General features: G+C 38.0%; 1 protein-coding gene across 1 annotated transcript; it reads right to left on the bottom strand.

The window, feature by feature from the left end:
• Positions 1-9,794: 9,794 nt before the first annotated feature.
• On the bottom strand, positions 9,795-24,308 carry C6H7orf77 (chromosome 6 C7orf77 homolog). Its single transcript, XM_010355864.2, has 4 exons — positions 24,031-24,308; positions 21,364-21,420; positions 14,471-14,544; positions 9,795-10,065 (listed from the first exon to the last, which is right to left on the bottom strand). The coding sequence occupies exons 1-4, from the start codon at positions 24,109-24,111 to the stop codon at positions 10,005-10,007; spliced, it is 273 nt and encodes a 90-aa protein (XP_010354166.1). The 5' UTR covers positions 24,112-24,308; the 3' UTR covers positions 9,795-10,004.
• Between the last annotated feature and the right edge of the window lie 2,818 nt (positions 24,309-27,126).

Genomic DNA, 27,126 nt, shown 5'->3' with positions numbered 1-27,126 from the left:
AAGCTACTCAGTTCATTTTGTGAAGCCAGAATAACCTTAATATCAAAATCAGACAAAGCCAGAAATAGGAAAAAATATAAGCTAATAGCAACATTCATTTGTACATTAATTTATTCATTTATATACACTAACTCATTCTCTCAAATTCACTACTTCATTAAAGAAATATTCGGCTCAAGTTACTTAGGCCAGAGCGATGAATAAAATAAAGTTGTGCTCTCACTGAATTTATATTTTCTTGTATACTCTTGAAAAGGACAAACTAGGCTTATGTGTATCACCAAGACTGAATCTCAGAAACATAAATGTAAGGGAAAAACGTAGAACTTGATGTCTTAACTATATAATGCTACCATTTGTGTCTCTCTTAAAATGCACATAAAACAATTTAATAATCATACATTACATGGTGTATCATATAAAATATGTGAATGGAATAAATACACATCAACTTCAGAATATTAGTCACCTCAGGAAATAGAAGAATGGTAATGGGATGGAAGGAAGCTTCTACTCTAACTATAGTATCTTGTTTCTTTAAAAAAATTTAGATGAGGGAAATCTGGATTGATAATGGAACAGGAAAAATAAGTTGCCAAAATGAAACAGTAATATCGCTTCCCTTCTCATCTCATTAGCTTAGAGTTGAAGTTACACAAGTAAGCTATGTTTCTATCTTTTTTACTCTAAACCACATAAATTTGTCACTAGCCTCTACCCCTACACAGAAAGGAATCAAAGCTAAACAGGGAAAAATCCCTTTACCTGCTCCCTTAGAAGCTCCATTGTAATTCACACATGCTTGGCTCAGAGTTGGGCATCATTCTCAAAGTGATGGGCTATAGAACTCAGGTAGGATGCTTGGAGAGTGGCTAGGGAAAGTCCTGAAGAAAGAGCTACCTATGTTTCTCTGTGATGGTATCTCATTCATAAGTAGTCCCTTCCTTAACCTAAACAATGATGCCTTCCTACTTGGATAGTTGCCAAGTTCTAGTTCTCTAATTTATTCTGACCATGAATAAAACCATAGAACTCCAGCCACCCTATTGGAGCCTGGGTCAATATCAATTATTTATATTTTTGGAAACACGATTTCCTCATCTGTATAATAAGGATACTAATACCTACTCTCAGCTCTGCCCACCCAAGTTATGTGGATTAGGTAGATATGAAAAGACTACATAAAGTATAAAATATTTATTACTGGCCAGGCGCGGTGGCTCACGCCTGTAATCCCTGCACTTTGGGAGGCCGAGGCGGGCAGATCACGAGGTCAGGAGATCGAGACCATCCTGGCTAACACGGTGAAACACCGTCTCTGCTAAAAATACAAAAAATTAGCCGCGCGTGGTGGCAGGCGCCTGTAGTCCCAGCTACTGGGAAGGCTGAGACAGGAGAATGGCGTGAACCCTGGAGGCGGAGCTTGCAGTGAGCAGAGATCGCGCCACTGCGCTCTAGCCTGGGCAATGAGCAAGACTCCATCTCAAAAATAAATAAATAAATAAATAAATATAAAAATAAAATATTTATTACTGTTGCTCTTGGTAGTTCAACTTTGTTGTTTTTAGTGAAATTTAAATGCTGTCAAAAACACATAATCCTTGAAAAAGAATATGCTTGATACATAAAAGTGTAAATAAGTTTATAAGAAAATTTAGAATGCATTCCCTGCAAAAAGAAAAACACATGCCTTCAAATATTTTTCCAAAGCTTAGCTCAGCTGTAACTATACATTTTAAATGGGAATAGTCACAACTCATTCATTTGTGTAGATTCTACTTTAGAAATATAGATCAGAAAAGAAATTAGCTAATCATTGTCTGGTTTACATCCGAGGCCATTTATCTGTACAAAGAAAACGGATTTGAATATGGATTTTTTTTTCTGTGTCAGCATTTCACAAGGTTTATAATACATACTATTGATTTTTTTAATAAAAAAAGAACATGTAAATTATTACCTGTCTTGGCATTTTTATAAAATCTGTTACACTTCATTTGGTGTTTGGTGTGCTGAAATAAGACACATTACAGAATGAGAGAAATTACTATTCCAAGTTTTAAGATACATCATTGAACAGAAGCTTCACCCAGCACACAATTCACTTCTCAAATAATTTTCTTTCTTTTTTGCCTCAGATAACTCAAAAGGGCCATTTTTCTGAAAGAAACTGTAACATACCACCAATAAATTATTATTTTCTGAGATTCAAAATGTGTCTGTTTTCCAAATAGTTTGTGGTTGCAGCCTCTGTCACTGAATTACTAATTGTTAGTTTGGAAGCCTCCATTGATCACCTTCATTAATCACCTCTCTGTTTTGCCATATACAAGAGCCCAATTATCATAAATGGGTGAGAAATGGTACTGTTTGGAATATAATACCAATATGGTTATGTCTACCTTAAAAATCAAATATCAAAATTAAAGTATTTAAAATTTAAAATAAATCAATAATCAAAATAGTCCTTTATTTATTCTAGACAAAAATGTAGCCATTGGGCTACATAAAATATATTTGAACCATACTTGAACCAATACACTAATGGCATAGCCAAGTCCTTTGGGTTTGGTTGGGTTTGGGTTGTTGTTGTTGTTGTTTGTAAAGAAACTTGAATGCAAAAGGGCGAAATTGAAGATGAATTAACAGGTGCATAACCAAACATTCTCAACCTTTCACAATTCTTTATAGAGATAAGTGTTTGTTAAATGCATCCCTACCTTTTGATAAACATCCTTTTTGAAGCAAAGATAATTCTGATACTTAGTTGGCCCTCAGCCAATAGCAGTGTAGCAGGAGATCAGAGCATCTCAGGCTTCAGCCTCTCATGACTTCTCAAATTGTGTATTTTCCCTAGTAAGCACATTAATTGTAAATCTACTAAAAATGACAGTAAGCTGAACTTTTTAACAATTATCCAAAATAAATGTGATATAAAGATACATTTTATTGTATCTTTATAATACCAAAATAAATGTGATATGAAGCTATACCAAAATAAATGTGATATAAAGATACATTTTACTTCCTTCTCCCAGAATCTGAGTCCAAGCTGTATGCTGTATCAATAAGATTCCTTCTGAGACTGTTTAAAACAAATCGTCTTATTCTATATTGTTGCTCCATCTCTGACCAAGCATTATTCTTTAAATTCGTTTTTTGTGTAATGTTGATACTGGATAATACACTAGAATAAAAGCAAGTCAAGCCAAACTGCAGAAGTGTCAGCCTGGTTCAAATAACAAATGCTAGTAAATTGGAATTTTTAGTATTCTGACCAGAATAATTTTTGTATACAGAGTCAGTAAGGAAAAGCATGGATTTCTATATGAAAAGTGAAAAGTCGAGATAGTTAGAAGGGATTTTAAAAGAGAATACACCATTGATTTGACTCTACTGGCAACCTATTAAATTTTAGTTCCAGCAAAGAAATCAATTCAATGAACACATCTAAGACCTGAGTCTTGGCACATTTAGCAATTATTTTCCTGATTAGCGTTTGAAATATAAATAGTACCAAAACAATATTTGCTTTGTGAGAGTTATAAAACTACCCTAAAGACTGGTCAAAAACAACAACAAATAGCTTTTCTAGTATAATCTTGATTTGCTTGTTCACTTTTTAGAATCTTCTGCAGGGGATATTTCTTTATGCGGATTGAGGTCCAGAAAGAAAGAAAAATGTATCTCTGTTTTATATTTAGTTTTTTTAATTCACTCAGGATGTTGAGAGGGTGTGACTCAGTTTTATTACCACAAATTGACCTGATAATGTAGACATTTTGAATGATCAACTTAATAAAAGTTTAAGATTTGGCCCAAGGTAATGAAATTTGGATTACCTGATATTACTAGTCTCTAGTGTTTGGATTTTCTTCCAAGGCCCCGGCTGGTCCATGGAATGCTTTTTCAAAGCTAGTTTTCTGTTTACTTCTTCATGAAGTCAATATCCTTCCCTGAGCATCTACTTTTAGAAGCTGAGAAAACTTTTGTTTCGTGTTTTAGACAACAAGGAAACTGATTATCTCCTCTTGTGTTAGAGAGACTACACACATGTGATAACATGACTGAAGATCTTTGTGGTGGTCCAAAAGAAGCACCTCCTAGTGACTGCAAAATGTTCACAAGGGTGGTGCTTTTGGGGTCATGTAGTATTGGGGGCAGTGTCCCTTCTAAGATTTCAAGATGCTTTTCAGCTCACTAAAGAAAAGACACATTTGATCTCTGATAAGATTTTAATGAATGTAAATATGGGACTTCATAAAAGAATTATACTTATAAAATAAGAGAATTTGACTGCTAAAAAGCAATTAAAGATCAATAATCCAGTACTCCCCATTCCTTTTAGAAATAAGGAAACTGAGACCAAAGTCAGTGAGATTATTTGCCCTATATTATGTAGTGTAATAGAAATAGAACTTGGACTGGAAACCAAGGTTTTTGAGAGTGAAGGAAAGGGGCAAACCAGTCAGGAATTCAGACAGGCTTCCTGAAGGAGGTGGATGGAGTAAGATACTAAAGTAAGAGGACAAAGAGTCCATGTGGCAACAGAGTGACTGCCACCAGCAGACTGGGAGAAGAGAAAAAGGATGGCGTGTATGGAACTACAAGCAGTTCAGTGCTGCTAGAAACAATGGATGATAATTTTTGTTCTTTAAAAAAAAAAAAAAAAAACAGTCATTATATTGTTTTTGAAAAGTGCCTAATTAGGATAATACTTATTATTTGGCCACTTATTCCGAGCCTAATGATCTTCAAATATATATTAATCTCTTTATTTATTCAACAATACTTATTCCCCACATCCTATGTGCTAGGTGGGCTAGATATACAATGGTGATATACAGCCGTTTATGGCCCAAATCCTCAAGGAGCTTACATGGTAATAGGCAATTTAATCATGTAAGTAGACATTTAATTAGAAGGTACTATGACAAAATTACCTCTTAGAATAGGGAAATATAAAGTGCTATGAAGACATAAAGAAGTATCTTACATAGACTGGCGGAGGGGACAAGGTAGATGTTTTTGAAGAAGTTCTAAACTGAGATCTGCAAGTGAATACAGGGGGACAAGAGGGAAGGGGAGAGCTGGACATCCAAATGAAACCAGGACAAAGCTGAAATTCTACATCACAGACTTACAAAAGTGACAGTAGTACAGTGTGGCTTATAATAGAACTGTAAGTAGAAATGGGGAGAGACAGGCCAGAGAGGCAATGAAGGGAAACATGGACTTAAGAGCCAGTGAATTTCAACCAGAGAGCACTCCCACTGGCACAACCACCAAGGAAGCCTTACAGAATGCTCTACAGGAGTGCAGGGGGTGCATGAAGGTGCAGGAAGTAAATCTAAACCAAACCCATCCCTTGTCTTGGCTTCTCTCTACCACTCAGCTTTTTTTTTTTTTTTTTAATTATTTCTTTCTCACTGCATTCTAGCTTCCTTTGCATCTCAAATATATGACAAAATACGCCTGCCAACACCCTTTTCATTTATGCATTAACAGTCAGTTGTTACAGGGACAAATAGGCTGAGTTCTCTTTTTTTTAGTTTCAGTATCCTAGGCAGGAACGTCATATGGTCAGATGAGCACACCTGAACTTTTAAATGGGGTTGGAGGGAATGTGCAACCTGCAATAGTAGACAGCTTCCACAGACACTGCACAGTTATGCAGAGAGATGAGTTTATAGAAGCAGGAATGGTGAGAAGATTTCCAAGTATGAGAAAGGGTTCAGGACAGAAAAAGTTACGGGTGTTCACTTAATTGACACACAAGATTGTAATGACTGAAAGGTAATGGATGTAAAATCAAAGGGCATAGTGACATGCGGGTGTTGTTCGGTTGAGTTATTGTTGTTGAATTGATTTTAGTCTCTTGAAAAATGTAAAGTACTCACAAGGACCCCTTGTTTTGTCTTACTACGGCCACGACTACCTCCACTCAGCCCCCAGGCACACTCACTTTTCTGGGAGGTACAACTCCAACAGTTTATTGTCCTAGCACTGGTTCTGTCAAATTGATCAAAGCTTGAGCAATTAGTCCCATATCTGGAACTCCTCCAACGGGGACAAAAACAGAAAGAGGGTGCACATGTTTAGACAGGATATGGGAGCTATTGGTAGATATGTTTTCAATGAGGATAAAGGCACATAGAAAAGCAACTTGTAACCTGGAAGACAAATGAAGGAAACTCAGAAAAAGAAACCAAGCAGCTCCAGAACATAGTTCTGTGCCTGAAATCCAGCTGCCACTCAGTCCTTGGAGTCCATAAGATACTCCAGTGCTTTGTCACTAAGGTTGAGCTGCTGTTCAATTACTTGCAATCAAATCTGTCATTACAAATACTCCCTGTCCAGAAACCTTATTACACTTTTATCTACTCAAATTTCCTAACTTTTATGAAAAAGTTGTACACATCATCACTGTGAAGACTTATAATCAACATGCTAAACCTAGTAGAATGACTAGACATTAAACTAATGTCTAGTAGAACCTAAACAATATCAGAGTTTTGCATAAAAATTGTTAACTATTCTAGATATTGGATTTTTAACTGTATAAGGTTATATAATGTGTCCACAACCCATCGAGGTTTTTATACATTGAAAGATTTCCTCTCTAGCCCTATAAAGCAGAGGAAGTAAGAAGGAGAACCAAGTCATATCACTTTCACACCTCTAGCCAGTAAATTATCAGAGATCAGTTTGAAGGACAGCCCTTCTGTGATGCTGTTATGAGAAACTGAATCATTTCTGCCCCTTTTTTCTTGAATGCCCTTGAGGGCCATACACAAATAAAGGAGATATGTAACAAGCTTTTATCTCTGGAGAAGAGTTTTACCTGACTCTAGCACAAAATGGAAGGTGGGAGGAGAAGGCATTTCTTCTCTTAAGGCTTGAGATGAAGAGAAATGAAACAAGTCCAGTATTTAAGAAAGACTTGGAGATCACATTAAAGAAAGAAAAATAATCGGAGACAGTCAATCAAAAAGTATCTATTATGTGCCATCTTCATGTGGCACTGGGCTGGGTGCCTGACAAAGCAAACTGAGCCAAGGCGGTTCTTAACTTTAAGTTGTATAATCTAAAATTAAGCTTCAACATTATATGCAGGGCTTTGGGGCAACATGACACAAGACATTTTTATTTCTAACAAGTTCTAAAATTATTTTTACTTCATGTGACATTTTTCAGAAGCAATCCAGAATTTTGTTTTTGAGGTCATCTATTGCTGTCCCATAATTGCTTATACAGAAATTCCTATAATTTTAAATTGTTACTGGGAAATACACTTAAAGAATGTTAGAAACCTGCCATTTTAATCGAAGAAATATATTTTGAAAGAAAACATCTCCTCAGACCATTACAGCTTACTGTTCACTTAGATCATAATGACTATATTTTAATCAGGTACCCATAAATACTACAATATTGAGAAAAAGCCTGGGTTCTAATCCTGACTCTTTCATTAACTACCTGGAAGGATTAGGGACATCTCTATTCTTTTTGTGCTCTATATCCTCATTTGAAAATGGCTAAGGCACTGTTAAATATTATATTCCAAAACATAATAAATATTTTTCACATTCACGTAATTTCCATATTAGTGATTCACATTCTTTACATTGTTTATTTAAAAATCTCTCTTTTGTACAGAGAGTTTATCCAACAGAAGGAAATCTGGAAACTCTAGCAATAAGTCCAACACTGGTACTAATATTCGTGAGTTATAACAAGAATAACTCACTATAAGTACATATTATCCTATTTTTATGTGATATATGCAGTATTAGCTAAAAACATGGACTGTGTGTAAAAACTATTGTGTTGTAAGTGGTCCTTGCATAAGAGAGCATTATGGAAATAGAATGATTGGAGAAATGGTTGAAAATATTTATAATGATTTTCCAGGTGGTGCATTGTGTGTATGTGTATGCATGTGTTTTATTTTCAATTTCTTATAATAAATATGTTATTCTTAAAATAAGGGGCATGTGAATTTTAAAAGAATATGGTTCAGTTAGAATTAACCAAACTATTGGATTCATTAATACTCTTCCTTCCACCCATAACACATGGACTGCCAAAGGGCTGCCCAGTTACTGACAGGCTACTCCATAGGAGACTCAGGCACTTCTGCTTCCAGCCCTCTCCTCGAGTGGTGTTGCTTACCAGAGTCAAAACCAGTTGTGTCTGCTTCTTTATTTGGGAAAGTCACTTGTGCTTGTCATTGTAATTATGCAAATTAACATTATATTAAAAAGTGATGAGATATGATTATGAAAATAAAGTCATTTCTTTAAACGTTTCAGAAAGATTTGATTTTTAAAATGTTAAGTTAGATGTAAGAAAACTATAAAATGTTATGATAAAAAGTTAAAAATGCTTATGCTTTTAGATTGCTTTATTAAGTGTTAAGTTCTTAACTTTAATGAAACTCAAACTGGAAATGTAAATGATCTGTTATAGGTGTGTGGTCTATGCAAAAAAGAAGGTACGGACCTTCATTCAGGAAATAGAACTCATGTTATTGGCCTCATCCCAAAAGCTTGGTGAATAAATGAACATTTATATATATTTTAGATTAAAATAAGTATTTAAGGTATATATTAACTTTTCAATGATTCCTTACTTTCACTGCTTTTTAATTCTGTAACCAAATACAGATTCTAATCGAGTTAGATGAGAGAATTCCAATTATAACTATTTATTTACAAGCCCAAGTGTCAATCATCCTGTGGCCCCTTTCCTACTACCTATTATATTTGAATTTCAACCCTTTCCTGCCAAACATTTATTTTATAATCAACCATATATAGATACCCTTTGAACTTAAAACCTGAAAGAAAACAGTCTGAAAACAATTATCTTAGAAGTTCCCATAGCAAATCAGCCTTTAATCCTGACTATTATTCTAGGCACCATTATTTGTATAGGGAATTCCTTTTTTGGTCAAGTCTATACATTCACCCAGGTTTGTAGCCCCATGCAGAGCTTAGGATTATTACTCTGGTTTATAGCTTTAGAAAATTTTAAAAAGCAACAACAACACGTCTTCACCAAATTATGTAAAGTGTTCCTATTTCCCAGAATGGTTTGTGGGGAAAAAAAGTACATATACATCTAACTATTTAAGCACTTACTAATTTAGCAAATATTTGCCTGCTATCTGTTACGCAAAAAACAGTGAGGTATACTTGCACATTTACAAAAATACAGCTACTCTATAAGGAAGCTTGATATGTCTATTGTCCTAGCTCTAGGAAAGATGTCTTTTGATTATTTTATTTTTGTTGTGTGTGTGTGTGTGGTTTTTTTGTTTGTTTTTGAGTTGGAGTCTCACTCTGTCACCTAGGCTAGATGCAGTGGCACGATCTTGGCTCACTGCAACCTCTGCCTCCCGGGTTCAAGCGATTCTCCTGCCTCAGCCTCCCGAGTAGCTGGGATTACAGGTACATGCTGCCATGCCCGGCTAATTTTTTGTATTTCAGTAGAGACAGGGTTTCATCATGTTGCCCAGTCTGGTCTTGAACTCCTAAGCTCAGGCAATCCACCTGCCTCAGCCTCCCAAAGTGCTGGGATTACAGGTGTGAGCCACCACACCCGGCTCTTTTGATGATTTTAAACCAATAGGTATAAAATAGACTATGTAAAAAGGGAAGTGAAATCTAATAATGGTACAGCTTAGAAAAATCCTCAGATAAAAGCATTTTTCCCAGAAAAACAAAAGCAAATGATTTAATTTTTAAAAGATGGCCAAGAAAGACCAAAAGAAAATCAAAATACCATGGGAAATTCTCAGGATTTAGGTTAAAGGTTATTTTAATCTACAGTTAATATCTCAAAAATTCTTCATGATTTTCTACTAAAATTGGTACACTGAAACAATGCCTGACATATTTTCTCACTATATGTCTTCAACAATGCATGGTTGCTAATGACAGCATTTGCTCATGAGCCTTCCCTGCAAGAGAGAGAAAGCCCCTGGGGTGGAGAATTTTCTACAACAGCAGACCTGCCATAGCGGATCTGTCAGGGTGAGTCAGACAGGCATTCTGCTCCCTAAGGATGACAAGAAAACAAATAAAAATAAAAGAGAATGCAAACATTTTCATAAAAGGCATTTGGCAAATTAGTAGCTGCCCCAAGGAATTCAAAGCAAGGGCAGAAACAATTAGCACTTCATTCACAAAAATCTTTTGATTTCAATATTTCAAATAGATGAATTAAACCCTGTATTATGTCTTCTGATAGTTCTGCACAAATATATATTGTGGAAACTTGGCCAACATTACAATGATTTCATTCACACACAGCTCATGCTCCTTTTTCTTTCTTTTTTTTTTTTTTTTTGGATACAAATACTTGTCAATTTCTACTACTGCAAGGCACAGTGCTAGGCACTGGGCAATGCAACGATGAGCAGAAACCAAGGACTGTATCTCCATCCTGTGGAGCCCACACAGTTTAATGAGGATGGGGAGGCAGGACATAGTAATTAAAAGTTCCTATAAGCACATGAGAAATTGCAATCGGCACAAATCTGAAGGAGAGATATGTGGTGCTTAGAATCTATGATTGGAGTATTTTAACTAAACCAGAAATTGAAAACAACTTCTGTAAAGAAGTTCTGAAGGACCCTTAGATATTAACTAAGCAGGGAGGGGAAAGGTTATTGTGGGCAGAGGAAACACCCATGTTCTAAGGCATGGTGGCAGGAAACGGTATGATCAGTTGAGGGGGCTGAAAGGAGGTCATTGTGGCTAACGTGGAGAGTGCCAAGACACTGTGGCATGAATGGGGCTGAAGACATGGGGGATCCACATCCTAAAGGGCCTCAGAGACATGATACAGAGTTCTGTCTCCACCCTGAGAGAGAAATAAAGTCAATGAAGCATTTAAGGGGCGTGTGTCTGCATGTGTGTGTCTGCTTGTGGGGCTGTCATGCTGTTTGAGAGACATGACATGATCAGATTTGTTTTTATTCTTTATTTCATCAACTCTTAATTTTACTAACAGACAGCTATCCTGCTAACAGTTTCTGCATATGGTAAGAGTAATTGGGGTTGAATACAAAGTGGTTTTACATCTAGACTGTGGAAAGTACAAATAAGTCTACATAAAAAAAATCACAAGTTTTGCATGTTTTTATATGTAACATAATGCAACTGAATGACTTTTTAAAATGTACAATTTGTATTCAGAGATAGTATAATTTGCTATTCTTAACATGAAGAGAATCAAGGAAAATCGCCTTCCTACTAAAACCAATTAAATATTTGAATCGCCTTTAAGCATGTACATTACACTCTTGTTCCTGATCAATATAATGAGTAAAATATCCTGTACCCACCAGTATTAGTTACATGCAAAGAGGAATAGTGTCCCCCTTTTCTCCTGGGAACTTAGGAATAGTAAATGCACAGGAGGTTAGAAATATAAAAATTCTGAATACATTCTGGGTATAGCATGCTGAATAATGCACTGAGTAATAACATATGGAATGACAATAACAATAGCTTGCTGTTATGAGTGACTTTAGTAATAAAAAGAAATCAACTCATAGAATATTATCATTTCAAGTCAATCTGGTAATATAGCAATATACCTATAGAATTATGGATAAAATTATACATGTCATAACATTCCAGCTTTTAACTGATTGAGTGCATGTTAATGTGCTAGGTGTTTCCAACATTTCATATTATCTTTGTGAGACAGTTGTTTGCAGGAGGGGTACTCACAGAGCTTGACGCCCAGGCCTGCTGAAGCCTGAGTGTGAGTAATAGAACCTCACTTCATCCCACCTCCATGTAAACACTCAAGAAGGTGCTAATTTTGTTTTGCAGTAGTTATTTGCACCTAGTGAGGAAGCAGGCCTGTAGCCAGAATCTCCAGAACAGCCTAGCTGATACCATGAGGAAAAAGAAAAAAAAAGAGAAAGGCAAAGGAAGCTTCTCCTACCTGATGGTGTTCTTGCTCCATTTAGGCAGTATCATCTGAAGCTATGTAATTTCACTGCAATGCTGAGGTCATATGAGAAGTCACAACTGCCTCTGAAACCTCACTGTGCTGACTCCTGTTTTACGTGTCTGTTCTCTGTTTTTTCTGTCTCTCTGGTTTCCTAACCATTTGCCATTAAAATCTTCTGTCTGTTGACTGCATTCCCATCCTATTGTGACAATATAGAAAGTATTACACTCATTTTATAAATAAAGACACTGAAGCCCTAAGCATAACAGTCACTCATCCAAATTAACCAGCAATAATATTGAGGTTCTAATAAACACAACTGTGTCCTTTGCATATGTAACCGTTAGGAAAGGGCAAGAAGGCTGAAGACACACTTACAGGGTGAAGAGAAACAAAAAACAATTCTATAAATGTGTAATCATGACACTGTGTGGAGAAAATTTAGGTTGTTTCTTTTGATATTACACATGAAAATCATATATGATAATATAAATATGTTTATTTTACCATCAAATAAGCTCTATGAACACAGGAAATGTGTCTATTTCATTCACCTATTTAAGGCCAGCGTCAAGCAGAGCCCTGCGTGTCATAGCCACTTAATCAATACTTAAATTTTTAAATTTTCAAATGCGTATTGATTTAAATTATTTCATTTCTCCATTAAGGTGAAAAATGTAGTTTGGTTATTTGAGGAATATAAGTGATGTTTCTGTGAGGGTTTCTTGGATGATACTAATATTTAAATTGGTGGACTTTGATCAAAGCAGATTGCTGTCTGTGGGTGGGCCCCATCCAATCAGTTGAAGATCTAAATAAAGACTGCCCTTCCCAAGCAAGAGAGGATTCTGTCAGCAGACTGCCTTTAGATTTCAACTGCAATACCAGCTCTTCGTTAGACCTCCTGCCAATTTAGTGAGCCAATTTGTCAAAGTAAATTTCTCTCTCTTTCTACACACACATACACATGCACACACACATACAGCCTATTGGTTCTGTTTCTCTGGAGAACCCTGACATAATACAATTAGTATTAGCATAACTTTTTAAGAATATGGGTATTTCAGTATAAAAATTCTTAAATGATGTACAGACTATTATGATGGGGTGGAAAGAACATGAAGTAGAAAAGTCACAGGGCCAGGTCCAAGATTTCTCTATTTATTTATTCATTCACTTATTTATTCATTATATACTTTCTGAGCATCTATGATAACCCCAGACACTGTTCCAGGAGCTGAGGGTACAGTGGAGAAGGAGGTTGACCAGCTCCTTCCTCTTATGCTTGTTTAAAACTAGTGGAATAGATGAACAATACATAAGTCAACAATTGTATTAGTCAGAGTTCTCTAGAGAGACAGAACTAATAGGATATATGCATATATGAAGAGGAGTTTATTAAGGAATATTTACTCACACAAACACAAGGTAAAGTCCCACAACAGGCCCTCTGCAAGCTGAGGAGCAAGGAAGCCAGTCCGAGTCCCAAAACCTCAAAAATTGGGAAGCTGACAGCACAGCCTTCATCTGAGGCCAAAGGCCCAAGAGCCCCTGGCAAACCACTGGTGTAAGTCCAAGAGTCCAAAAGCTAACGCACTTGAAGTCTGATGTCAAGGGCAGGAAGCATCCAGCACAGGAGAAAGATGAAGGCTGGAAGACTCAGCAAGTCAAGTCCTTCCAATTTCTGCCTGGTTTACTCTAGCCGCGCTGGCAGCTGATTAGCTGGTGCCCTCCCAGCTTGAGGGTGGGTCGGCCTCTCCCAGTCCACTAAGTCAAATGTTAATCTCCTTTGGCAACACCCTCACAGACACACCCAGGATCAATACTTTGCATCCTTCAATCCAATCAAGTTGATACTCCATATTAACCATCACAAGTAAACAGATGACTTACTTTCAGAAAATAAAGAAAAAATAAAACAGGCAGGTATGATACAGAACTCTTTAGATTGGGTAATCAAGGAAGGCTTCTCCAAAGAGGTGACTTTTGAGTGGAAAGATGACTAGAAATAAGAAGCCAGCCATGCCAAGATCTGGAGTCAGAGCATCTCAGGCAGAGGAAACAGCAAGTACCAAGGCCTGGAGGCAGGAGAGTATTTGCCCAGAGTACCTGATACAAATTCCATGGCCTCTCTGAGCCATGGTACTTCATCTGTAAATTAAGGGTGATGAGAGATACTTAAAGAGTTGTTGTTAGAATGAGATAATGTTTATAAAGTCTGAAGCACAACTATGGCATATAAAAGAAACTTGAGAAATGGTCATTATTAAGGGAGTGTAGTAGAAAGATATAATTTAAACTGGGAGCAGGGGAGCATACAGAAATGACTTTCAAGGACATTTGAACTAAACTTTAAATGATGAACCAGAGGAACCAGAGACTGTCAGATGATGAACGAGGAGAATATTCTAAGCAACATTAACAACACACATGTACACCATGCACGCACACACATGCGTGGGCATGCACACGTACACATCATTCATATCCTTACTTCACTGTGGTTTTGTTGCTGGTGAGCAGGTACAGATTCTTGACTTCACCGCACAAAAGAATTTGAGAGCAAGCCTAAAGTAAGAGTAAGTAAAGTTTATTGCAAAGCAAAAGTACGCTCTGAGAGGCAGAGCAAGCTACTCAGAGGGAGACAGCAGCTAGTGCCTCAAAGGAATTCCTTTGATGGAAGCTGTACATACATTTTCATAAAATACGACCTGGGAAGGTCAAGTGTGCAAAGGCAGACCTGCAGCTGTAACACGCATCGCATGTATCATGCCCTAACACAAATCGTGTGTATCATGAGCATACAAAATCTCCACCTACGGGTGCTTTTTTTCTTCTTATTATTAAAATGAGAAAAAGGTTACTAAAAGCTAAACCTTGAGCCTAGCTGCATATGCAGGACACCAGAGAAGCCCCTGGCCACCCCCTTTCCTTTCTCCTCCCTCTTCCCTTCCCCCAAGGCAGGAATTTGTACCTAATAGCTTCTCTGGTGCTGATTGCTTGGAGAATGGGGAAATTCCATCAGGAATAAGACTCTTCTATTCTCTTTCCCAGGCCACACTGGACGTCAGGAACTTGTAACTATCTGATTGGTGGTCTGCTGGTATCCTGCAGGACTGCTTACCTTGCAAAAGAGGTACTGATGCACACAAGGATGCAAGGGATGTAGAGCTGTCTATGGAGGGCCCCGTGGGGCTTCACACAAGGGTGTGTCCGGAATTGGTGGGTTCTTGGTCTCACTGACTTCAAGAATGAAGACGTGGACCCTCGCGGTGAGTGTTACAGTTCTTAAAGATGGTGTGTCCGGAGTTTGTTCCTTCAGACGTTCAGATGTGTCTGGAGCTTCTTCCTTCTGGTTGGTTCGTGGTCTCGTGGGCTTCAGGAGTGAAGCTGCAGACGTTCCCTGAGTGTTACAGCTCATAAACGCAGCGTGGACCCAGAGTGAGCAGCAGCAAGATTTATTGCAAAAAGCGAAAGAATAAAGCTTCCACAGTGTGGAAGGGGACCCGAGTGGGTTGCCCCTGGCTGGCTCCGCAGCCTGCTTTTATTCCCTTATCTGACCCCACCCACATCCTGCTGATTGGTCCATTTTACAGAGAGCGGGTTGGTCTATCTTGAAGCTGATTGGTCCGTTTTGACAGAGTACTGATTGGTGCGTTTACAATCCTTGAGCTAGACACAGTGCTAGATTGAAAAGTTCTACAAGTCCCCACTAGGTTAGCTAGACACAGAATTAGCTAGATACAGAGTACTGATTGGTGTATTTACAAACCCTGAGCTAGACACAGAGTCAGAGTGCTAGTCCCCCAAGTCTTCACTAGGTTAGCTAGATACAGAGTGCTGATTGGTGCACATACAATCCTCTGGCTAGAAATAAAAGTTCTCCAAGTCCCCATCCAGTTCAGGAGCCCAGCTGGCTTCACCCAGTGGATCCTGCACTGGGAGAGCAGGCAGAGCTGCCCCCTAGTCTCGAGCTGCCCCTGCACTCCTCAGCCCTTGGGCTGTTGATGGGAGGGGGCCACGGACCAGGGGGTGGCACCCGTTGGGGAGGCTCAGGCCGTGGGGAGCCCACCGCAGGGGGAGGAGCTCAGACATGGCAGACTGCAGGTCTCGAGCCCTGTCCCATGGGGAGGCTGCTAAACCCAGTGAGAATTTGAGTGTAGCGCCAGCAGGCTGGCACTGCTGAGGGACCTGGTGCAAACTCCGCAGCTGCTGGCCCCAGTGCTAAGCCTCTCACTACCCTGGGACAGCAGCACTGGCTGGCCACCCCATGTGCGGAGCCCGCCCAGCCCAGCCTGTGCCTGCCGGAACTCGCACTGGCCTGCCAGCGCCCTGGCAGCCCTGCTTCCTGCCCGTGCCTCTCCCTCTACACCTCCCAGCAAGCAGAGGGAGGCAGCTTCCACCCTAGCCAGCCCGGAGAGGGGCTCCCACGGTGCCGAGGCAGGCTGAAGGGCTCATCGAGCACCGCCAGAGTGGACACCGAGGCCAAGGAGGCGCCAAGAGTGAGGGCTGCTAGCACATTGTCACCTCTCAAGGGGATAAAGTCAGTAGGGCCCCTGATATGGTTTGGCTCTGTGGCCCCAACCAAATCTCATCTTGAATTATAATCCCCACATAACAGAGGCGAGGCTTGGTGGGAGGTGATTGAATCATGGGGGCCGATTTCCCCCTTGCTGTTCTCTTGATAGTGAGTGAATTCTCATGAGATCTGGTTGTTTAAAAGTGTGTGGCACTTCCCCCTTCTCTCTTTCTCTCCTGCTCCTCCATGGTAAGACCTACTTGCATCCCTTTCGCCTTCCGCCATGATTGTAAATTTCCTGAGGCCTCCCAGCCAGGCTTCCCGGACAGCCTGCAGAACTATGAGTCAATTAAACCTCTTTTCTTCATCAATTACCCAGTCTCAGGTAGTTCTTTATAGCTGTGTGAAAATGAACTAATACAGCTCCCTAATCTTACTTATCCTGCCTCAGTTTGACTGTTGTGTTTAAATTAAAATCACCCTACTTTGAAATTATAACAAAACCACAAAATTTTATTAATTTACATGCCAAATCTTTCAAAACTCATAGGTCTACTTTATATTGCTCGCAATGCAGAAAGAAAAAAGGAAAAAGGGAAAGAGAGAGAAAAATATAGAATATGAATGGCAGAGATAAAAAGCCAAGAGACACATGGAGAACAATGATGGAGGAAGTAAGTGAAGGAAGAGGCATGGAGGCAGGAAGAAGAGTGTGGACTCAGGGAGAGATGGAGATGATGGTAGAGGGAAAAAGAAGCCAAAAAAGGCGGAGGAGGAAGAAGCCGAATCATCCAGTTGTCTGGAGCTGAGCAGACCAGGCAAAATGGCAGCATGCTAACCTTGAAAACATTCTGGAAAAAATTGCTTAATAAAATGTATGTATTAGTTTCTGAAAAAAATTATCTTTGACATTCTAACTGAAGGAATTCATGTTCCTCATTCAATATGGAAGCAAAACAAAATGTATTTCCATGCGACAGAAATATTTCTCACATAACAATTTTCTTCCTTTTAATTCAAGAAATCGGGAAGGAACTTTGCCATGAGAAAAATGGAAGTAATTTCTACTGGCCTATCACTCGTAAACTATTTTTCTTCTCCATTTCTTTTCCTTTACTTTCTATCTCACCATACTGCCTTATCTGGTCATGTCTCTCTCTCTCTCTCTCTCTCTCTCTTTCTTTAATATATGCTTTCATTTTTCTTTCCTTTCCCTCAAAACATACATTCCCGCTTCAATTATTTTGTGAATGTTAGAAATCTATTAAAACATACCATCGTTGGCTGGGCGCAATGGCTCCTGCCTGTAATCCCAGCACTTTGGGAGGCCGAGGTGGACAGATCACGAGGTTAGTAGATCGAGACCATCCTGGCTAACATGGTAAAACTCTGTGTCTACTAAAAATACAAAAAATTATCCAGGCGTGGTGGCGGGTGCCTGTAGTCCCAGCTACTCAGGAGGCTGAGGCAGGAGAATCCCTTGAACCCAGGAGGCAGAGGTTGCAGTAAGCCAAGATCACACCACTGCACTCCAGCCTGGGCGACAGAGTGAGACTCCATCTCAAAAACAAACAAACAACAACAACAAAAAATGTTATTTCAACATGATAACCTATGTTTACTGATTATGTTTTTATTTATTCCTGAGAAAAATTAATGTGAACTGTTTATTTTATCACAGCTCAATATCAACCCTGATTTTATTGTTAGCTCGTTGCTGAAACTAAGAAATGTCCATTGACTTGCTGAAAGCAATAGCATAATGCTTCTACTTTTGTCATTAATGACAGTGATTGTGATAGATGAGCACCTCAAAATTTCTGTGTGTAAACATAGAACTAACTCAGAAAATTTTTCTTTAAAAAAGTATACCCACCTGTTATTAATATAGTCACTACGTAAATAGTTACTCTGTCTTAAGACAGAGGAGTATGCAACCTCAGTATCATTGTTTACTAAAAAAAAATTTCCATGCTATCCATAATGCTTTTAGCAAAAAAGGGAGGCTCATAGCAATTGTAGTGCAAATTAAAACTGAATTTAAAAAAACACATAATTCTAATTGTTGAATTCCAAAAATAAATAGCCCAAATCATTCTTTAACAAGTGCAGAGGCAGTTCAAACATCAGCATTCCAAGATCATGAAATTTTTTTTTTTTTTTTAAGAACTCTCGAAAGATATGTGAAGGAAGAGATCCAGAATCCAAAGTAAAAGTCCACCACATATTCACAGCTGTGGCATCTTCCACCTCCTAGAACCTTACCCAGGAGTAAAGGCTTTCCTAACTCAGCAGCCTTAAAGACCTGACCAGAGGAAGCTGGTCCAGAAGGCGCTCTCCTGGTTAGTGTAGTTTGTCCAGTCCCTAAGCCGACTTGAGATTGTAGGCTGAGAGTGCATTTGGATGGGTTTACTAAATGGAAAGCCCTCTTTTTTTTTTTTTTTTTTTTTTTTTAAGTTCTGAGTGGATGCTGTAACTTTAGTCTTCCTCCAAAAGTATTTGGAATCACTGAAAACCTTCATAAACTCAAGAAAGGACCTAACTATGTTTCTCATGGTCTCCAAATACAGCATTGCCAAGATGCTGCTTGAACTTGTAGGGTGTTTTCTCTGACTGGGCTGCGTTCTGGCACCTGATTTTTTTCTGCAAGATTAGTTCAGAATACTGTGGGGAAGAGCTCCCTCGCCTGCCTCACAGAAGGTAATGCTACTGGGTACGATTGCCTGAGTAGGCTAACTGCTTCCAGAAGCCAAACTGTTTAATTTGATCACGTGGAGTTTGCACTTTAGTTTGGAGAGATATTTTCTATATTTATAGTCCTTGATTTGTAAGTCCAAGTTTCATATATAAACAAATGCATAACTAAAACATCCATTCTAGATTGCTTGTATAAACAAAATGTATAATTTGCACATTGACTACAGATTTTCTTCAGAAAAACAACAATTACTTCATATGTGAGTTTGGAACTAATAGAAATCTGTTCAGCTGTGATTTATGTGCACTTCCAAACTGAGATTGTTACAGAGGAAATTGTGGCAGTTAATCAACATGCAAATGACATGTTTATGTATGACTTAAAATGAATTTTGACAGAAGTATGAATGCCAAATTTAAAGCTTTAGCCTTGCAATGAAAATTACACAAACCACAGAAAGATCTGACTTACCTATAGAAATATTGAAGTCAAGACTTTTAATTAATGCTTGCCAGATTAATACTTTTCACTTGATAAAACTCAAAATGCTAGAAGTAAAAAAACACTTTTATACTCAAAACCTTTTCCGTCACCTTCATCTACAACATGTTATATTATTCATTCTAGTAAACAGTTTTTAGGCATGTCTTCAGAATTTAAATGAGTATATCTATGATATGGGTTTGGCTTTGTGTCCCCACCGAAATCTCATCTTGAATTGTAATACCATAATCCCACGTGCTGTGGGAGGGACCCATGGGAGGTAATTGGATCATGGGGGCTGTTTCCCCCATGCTGTTCTCGTGATAGTGAGGGAGTTCTCATGAGATCTGATGGTTTTATAAGCATCTCACATTTCCCCTCCTGGTACTCATTCTCTTTCCTGTCACCCTCTGAAGAGATGCCTTTTGCCTCATTGTAAGTTTCCGGAGGCCTCCCCAGCCATGCAAAACTATCAGTCAATTTCTTTTCTTAATAAATTACCCAGTCTCAGGTATTTCTTCACAGCATTTCTTTTCTTAATAAATTAAGTATTTCTTTTCTTAATAAATTACCCCGTCTCAGGTATTTCATTAGTCTGTGAGAACAGACTAATACAATCTAAGTGGCCATACTGACAGAATTATTTTTCTCTGTTTATGAATATTTGAAGAAGTACTACAGTTTCTGAATCTCAAACATAAAAGTTCTTTTCACATTTATTAGGAACTTTACAAGGTTTTAAATAAAAGGAAGCAGTTGGTATGAAAAAGTGAGATGAAAACAGAAACAAAAAAGTAATTAAAGCAATTCTCAGTAATGTCCCTCACCTGTGCTTTAATTCTCACACTGAATTGAAAAATCCTCAAATTAATATGAATTAACATTTATTGAGTGTTCCACAAGTGTTAGCTACTATTATGTACTAGGCATTGTGCTGATTGCATTACATTCCTTATCCCCTTTAAACCTCAAGACTTCAAGGAAATTTAAGCAAATTGAGGCCAAAGGAGTTAAATAATTTGACCAAACTGACCCTGCCAGGAAGTGGTGGAGCTGTATTTTCAACCAAGGTCTGGCTCTAGACCCCATGGTATTAACCGCCACCCTATACATTTCAGACTAAATGATTTATTAACAGCTATGATTTCTCTGACAATGTTTTGCCATTTCTTGAGTACACTACTGGTTAATGAATTTGGTGTGGAACTGAAGTTAGAGTTCACAGAGCCAGGATAGCACATAAAATGCCAACAAGAAAAGAGCCCCCAAAGGAGAAATATTAGCTTTGGATGTGAGAGACAACAGGGCATCAAAAGGGGATAACTAGAATGAAGACAAGTGAATTTGGTCAGAACTGAGCATAGATTAACTTAAATGACAAGGCTTCAGTATAGAGAACAGGATGGGTGTAAGAAAATTCTATATATATACACATATGTATATATAGGTATATAATGTAGTTATGAGGTGAAGAAGAAAAAAATAGTAATCAAAAAGGTGAAGGTGGAAAGAAGGAAAAGAGAAGAAAAAAAGGAGAGTAAAATGTATTTAGAACTTTCCACAGGATAAGCATTTTTATGTCACCGCATGTAATTTTCATATTAACTGCCAAGCACGTAGTAACTCAGAATAATTTTTCTCATTTTTAAAGATGAAAGTACTAAACAACATTTTGAAGAAGACTTACCTGATAGACTCTGAAGAGCCAAGACTTGAACTCACATCCTTTGATTCCAATGCTGTCCTGTGGGTTTAAGCATAAAGAGGGAAGGAACTACAGAGAGATATCCTAGATGATTTTGAATAGATATCATTTGGTTGCTATATTGAAAATATTTTGAATATTACTTATAGTTGTGACACATATTTATTAAACAGAATGGAAAAAAAACATTTTCTAAAATTTCCTCCTGCTTGTTGCATTCATTTTAAGAGAAAAATATTTATACTTTTCTTATGAATTGGAATGCAATTTTATAATTCTGAAAATGAACTTTTTCATTTCTGTTTTTACCATCGTAGAAAAGGAGAATTATGCTTGAAATAGAGTCTATCAGGCATTGTTATAGATCCCTTTCTGCATCATTTGGGTCCAAAGGAAGAGGAAAAAGGATAAATCGTGACCAGCTAAGAGATCCAATAGATTGGAGGAAATTAGGAGGTGCACACTTTTCATTTGGAGATACTATTTTCTTTGTTTTGATTTACAGCCCAAAATTATCTAAGATAGGGGTGTGTGTGTGTGTGTGTGTGTGTGTGTGTGTGTGTGTAACCTGGAAAACATTAAGTCAGGAGTATGCTCCATGGTCATTGTGTCCTGGGCACCAGATAAGGTCCCAGTTCCCCAGATGGTGAGCGCCAAAGGTTACAGTGAGATCTCCGCTTATTCCCAGATACACTTGCTATGAGGTGGCAGGTTAGATTTGCTCTTCTTTCGCTCCTCTTCTACTTGCTTTACATGGGGTAGAAATCTCCCAACGTTTGTGAAGAGTGACTGTCACTATTTCATATTTAACTGCACTGGTGAAGAGTTTATTTTCCTTTAAAAATGTTTTTATTTTTGTTAAATAACCACTTTGTCATTTTAATGGCAATCTGCATAAATGGAGTTAGATATATGCTAATGTTGTCATCTTAAATCTAAGTTAGTTTTGAGGGAACCATCATCACACATTTTGAATGAAGTTAACATCATCCAAAACTAACACATGTATGTGGGAAATCCTTCAAGTGATTCTTTTTTGCATATTTGCAAACCTAGAGTATATCTCAAAATACTCTCAAGTACATAGCCTTGTATTCATGCAAGAATCAGATTTTAAGTGAGGGATTTTATTTTCCTTCAAATAAATGGATTTAATGTTTCTCTTAATTATGTGTCACAAATTGGACTAAAATCTCACAGGACCTGCCTATACAGGAATCTAAACAATACCAGTTTAGGGGAAATTAAGAAATTTTTTTTCTTTTAGGTATTTATTCAAATCACATGTCATTCAAGGGATTCATTTTTAAGTCATTGAAATTATTTTAAGGAGGAAGTCAAATCCTATACAAACCAATAAATTATAAGTAAATATTTATGAAAGTTCATTTCACTGCCCATGGAAAGGTCACTATTCCTCTTTTACTCGAATTTTCTATACTACTAGGAGAGAAACACTGAAGTTCCCAGTCAATGGATAATCAGTATGTGCCCACGAAGGCTGGAAATCATGTTGTTTGGAGACATACATCTACAACCTCACAACTAATCCAAAAGTCACAGACACACACTTGTTGATTGCACTTCCTTTCCTTTGTCAAGATTTCCATTTTCTTCTTTTCTTCTTTTTTTTCTCCTTTTCTTCTTTCCTGTTCCTCATCTCCATGTTTCTTTGTTCTATTTAGTTTTTTCTTCAGGTAATCTCTCAGGTAATCTCAGTTTTTCAAGCATCTTTATTGTCTATTTTTCTGTTAGTCTCTCTTCCATTTTATATAATCTGACATTTATTCTTTCTCTTTTTTGTCCGTTATATTATCTGCCATTTCTATCTCCTATTAAAGCCTGAGAAGGACTCCATACTTCTATATTTGTGTCCTTGTGGATGAAGTCTTGGTCAATTCCTGCAGCCATATTTCAAACAGTTATACACTGCAGAGCGTTCAACCCGCATTCAATAAGGCAAACTCCAAGCTGTAACCAATCCAGCTGTTTCTTTACCTCACTTTGGATTTCTGTGCCTCACTTTACTTTTTTTGCCTATAAATTTGTTCTGGTCATGAGGGATGCCTGGAGTCTCTCTGAATCTGCAGTGATTCTGGGGGCTTCTCAATTCACGAATCGATATTGCTCAATTATACTCCTTTACATTGAATTTGGCTGAAGTTTTTCTTTTAATACTCCTGTCCTCATTGTCCCCATTCTCTCCTTTATAATTCCAACCATCTGCTTTATCCCTCTCCTCTTTCCCCCAAGGATAAAGCACTCCTGCAATTCCACTTTACCTCCCATGATAAGTAGATTCCACTGTTGTTTCTTCCTTTGTTTTTGGTTTTGCTTTGGCAATTATCTTTCTTTCCCAAGGAATAGAAAACATTCAATTAAGAAACAACATTCAAATTTATCATTTGCTCTAGTAAGTCTGATTGGCATTTTTTAACTTTTAACAAAATGATATTTTAACTTTATAAATGCATTATACACACACACACACACACACACATATGTTAGAGCAGAGCTCTGTCTTGTTGCTGATGAGAAGTATTTTGTTCTCCATTATAAAATGTACTCTTTCTCTGAGACACACGTCATGCTTCTTTGACATAAGCCAGCCTTCTCTTTATTGCCATTGTCTTAACTTTCTGATCATACCTCCATGTTTGTCAAGAAGTAGATTTCTGCTTCGTCCTGCGTGAATTCAGGAGCCTTGATACAAACCCTCTCTGCTCCCATTACTTCCGGTAACTTTTACCATCACTCTCAGGAAGCCCTTGTATCTTTTCTCTCTCAGAAGCAGACTTCCACCTGCTTCACTTGAATGTCTCTCAAGTTAGATACCCAGCATGGTCCTCCTGGTGAAACAAGAGTGCCAGCTATACCATCAGAAAATCTTTTTACATGCCTAGCTGATTTGGCTCAAAATTGAGGAGTAGAGAGCCCGACTCTGAAGTGAAAGCAGAAACACTGGGCAGTAAATGATAAAATTTGCTTTGCTCTCAGTGGTTTCTGACAACCCCATGGCAGGACTGGGGTGGAAGGAGGAAGGAGATAAAGCCTAAAGCCTTAATACAGCATGGACCCCAGAGTACTAAACCATCGGAGCAAAGGTGAATGAGAAGTAAATCCTCTCCTTTAGAAAAGGATCACAAAGAAATATATCTGTCCGGAACTTGATACCCTCTTAAAGGATTTATAACCATTATCAAGCTTTCTTGTGAGTCTTTAGTTCAAATTATCACCATTTTCCTTGTCTGAAGAAAGTTTGAGGGGAAATTTTAAGTTAAGTTAGCCTTGGCTTTAGTTTTCTGAAAAACAGAACTTCAAGATATTGAAAAGATAAACCTTAAAATAAAGAAACCCACAGAAAGGATTATACAGCAGATGTATAGCTGAAAAGCAAATGACTGAATCTGCAGGGAAAAGAAATTATCCAGAATGTGAAAGAACGAGTAAGAAAAGTAAATGACAGAATAAAAGAAATATTCAGCTATTCAAAGTTCCAGAAAGAATACCAGAGACACTGCAAGAGATGACGGCTAAAGCTTTTCCAGAACTGTTAAGGGACATCAGTATTGAAATTCAGGAAGGTCTATGAATCCCAAGCTGAAAACGATTAACACCTAAAACCATTATAATGAAATTGTAGGGGCCCCAAGGGCAAAGAAATTATAAGCTATAATTTTTTGCTCTCAATGATGTCACTGTCTGCAGTCAGGTACAAGACCCTAAATTTCCTGTTTTACAGCATCTATTTTTGGAATGAGAGGCCCTCATGATTGTTGCATCTGTAAATCCTGGTTTGTCTCTCCATCCCACTTTCATCTGTCCCATACCACTTGTTAATAGAAAGACTAACTCCTACAAACCTATAATTTCATTCTGGCTCCAGTGAAGTCCTGAAAATCCAGAATCTCAAATACAGCATCTATCTAAAACAGGGTAGAGACTCAACATCTCTCCTTCCCAACGCTGCTCTTTGTGATCCTCTAACTTTACTTTTCAATCTTTGGTGCTTGTCTATGTCCATTGCATATTCAGCTGACCTCTCAGCACATGCCTCATTTTTGTTTCTCTTTTGGAGCCAAAGGATCATCATTTCTATGAAGCAAAAACGGGAGACAAAACTGTACAGGTAGAATGACCTTTAACTCCACTCAGCACATACGAACACACACACACACACACAGGCACACATACTTGCACACATTTCCAAAGGGCTGTTAATATTAGGATAGGAGAAACCATTGGTAGGACATCAGGAGAACTGGAATTTAAAGGAATAATAAAGTGATGTATCAGCAGAGGTTAACTTAGGTAAAGAGATGTCAAAGATATAATTTGGGTAAGAGCAACTACTCTACTAATGAGCTTCCATCTGGGAGATGTCAGAAGAATGTCACTGAAGGAAATTTTTCTGTTTCTTCTGAGTAATAGAGACAAGTTCATTTAGTATGATGTCATTTAGTCTATACAAACTTCTATTCCTTCTTAACTCTCTCATGAACTGACCTCCTGGTAATTCTCTTCAGTGAAAGCTTCAGGTTCTGATTCACAATTTTCATCTTTGCCTCAATCTTCATTTTACAATTCAAAAAAAAAAAAGTGGAAATCTCATGCAGCACTACACCTTGTTTACTTGGCTTTCTGTCTCCAGTGATCTTAGTGATCTTCACCTCCGCTCCACTTTAGTTACAGACACTCAATACCATACCGTGGGCTTTATCATCACCTGTTATTTCTCCACCTCTAAAATCTTAACCTGAAAGTTCACTGTTTGAGTACAAATTCTTACTCTTCCAGCTACTCTTCCAGCTCTTTCATTCTGTTACTTCCATTAAACATTATTTTTTACTTCATAGTGATCTCAGTTCTTTTGAATCCACTTCTATGAAATTCTTTTGATATTCACATCCCTTGTAAATCAGTTTAGACCTCAATGCTTCTTCTCTTATATTCCAGGTCCTACAATCATACCTCTTAAATATTCCAAGAATCTCCACTCTTCTCTCTATTTCCATTATCACCACCCCAGTTTAGATCACCATTACCTCTCACAGATTACTCAGCAATATCCTCACTGGCCTTCCTGACCTTAGTGCTTCCAAACTCCCTTCCCAACTCATTCTCTGCACTGCAATGAGAATTATCTGTCTCTAATGCAAATATGGCCATGCCATTCCCTCTTTGAAAGCACTTTAATGACTTCTAGTTGCTTCTGGAATAAACTACATATTCCTAAATATCAGTTACACATTTTTCATGATCTGGGACCTGCTTTCCTCACAAGCCTCTCTCTTAACCATCTCATTCATTCTATCTCACCCAATATTTCAATAGCCTGAGATATGTTGGGTTTACTGAATTTTCCATGCCCGTTCCCACCTCTAGGCTTTTGCACATGTTTGTTCTTCTTCCTGAAGCAGGATTCTGTACTTCATCCTCTTCCCATGTTACCCTTCCAATCGTAATCATTCCTTTAGTCTTGCCTTAAGAGAACACATCTCTCAGGAAGCTTTCCTTCTGCTCTGAGTTACACAACCTTCCCCATGTACCTGTACTTCCCCATCACAATACTTAATATAGGATCTCCCAACTGTCTCTTAAATTGTTTGCATCTCTCATTAGATTGAGATATGTGAGGCAGGGATAGTATCCTCACAGGATATCACAGAGTCTGCACCACATTAGTTGCTCAATAAGTATTGAATGAAAGAAAAAAAAATTTCCAACTCAGAGAGTCAGATGTGG

Source organism: Rhinopithecus roxellana, chromosome 6, assembly GCF_007565055.1.
Source record: "Rhinopithecus roxellana isolate Shanxi Qingling chromosome 6, ASM756505v1, whole genome shotgun sequence".
NCBI classification, from domain to species: Eukaryota; Metazoa; Chordata; class Mammalia; order Primates; family Cercopithecidae; genus Rhinopithecus; species Rhinopithecus roxellana.
This window is presented reverse-complemented; position numbering and strand designations above follow the sequence as displayed.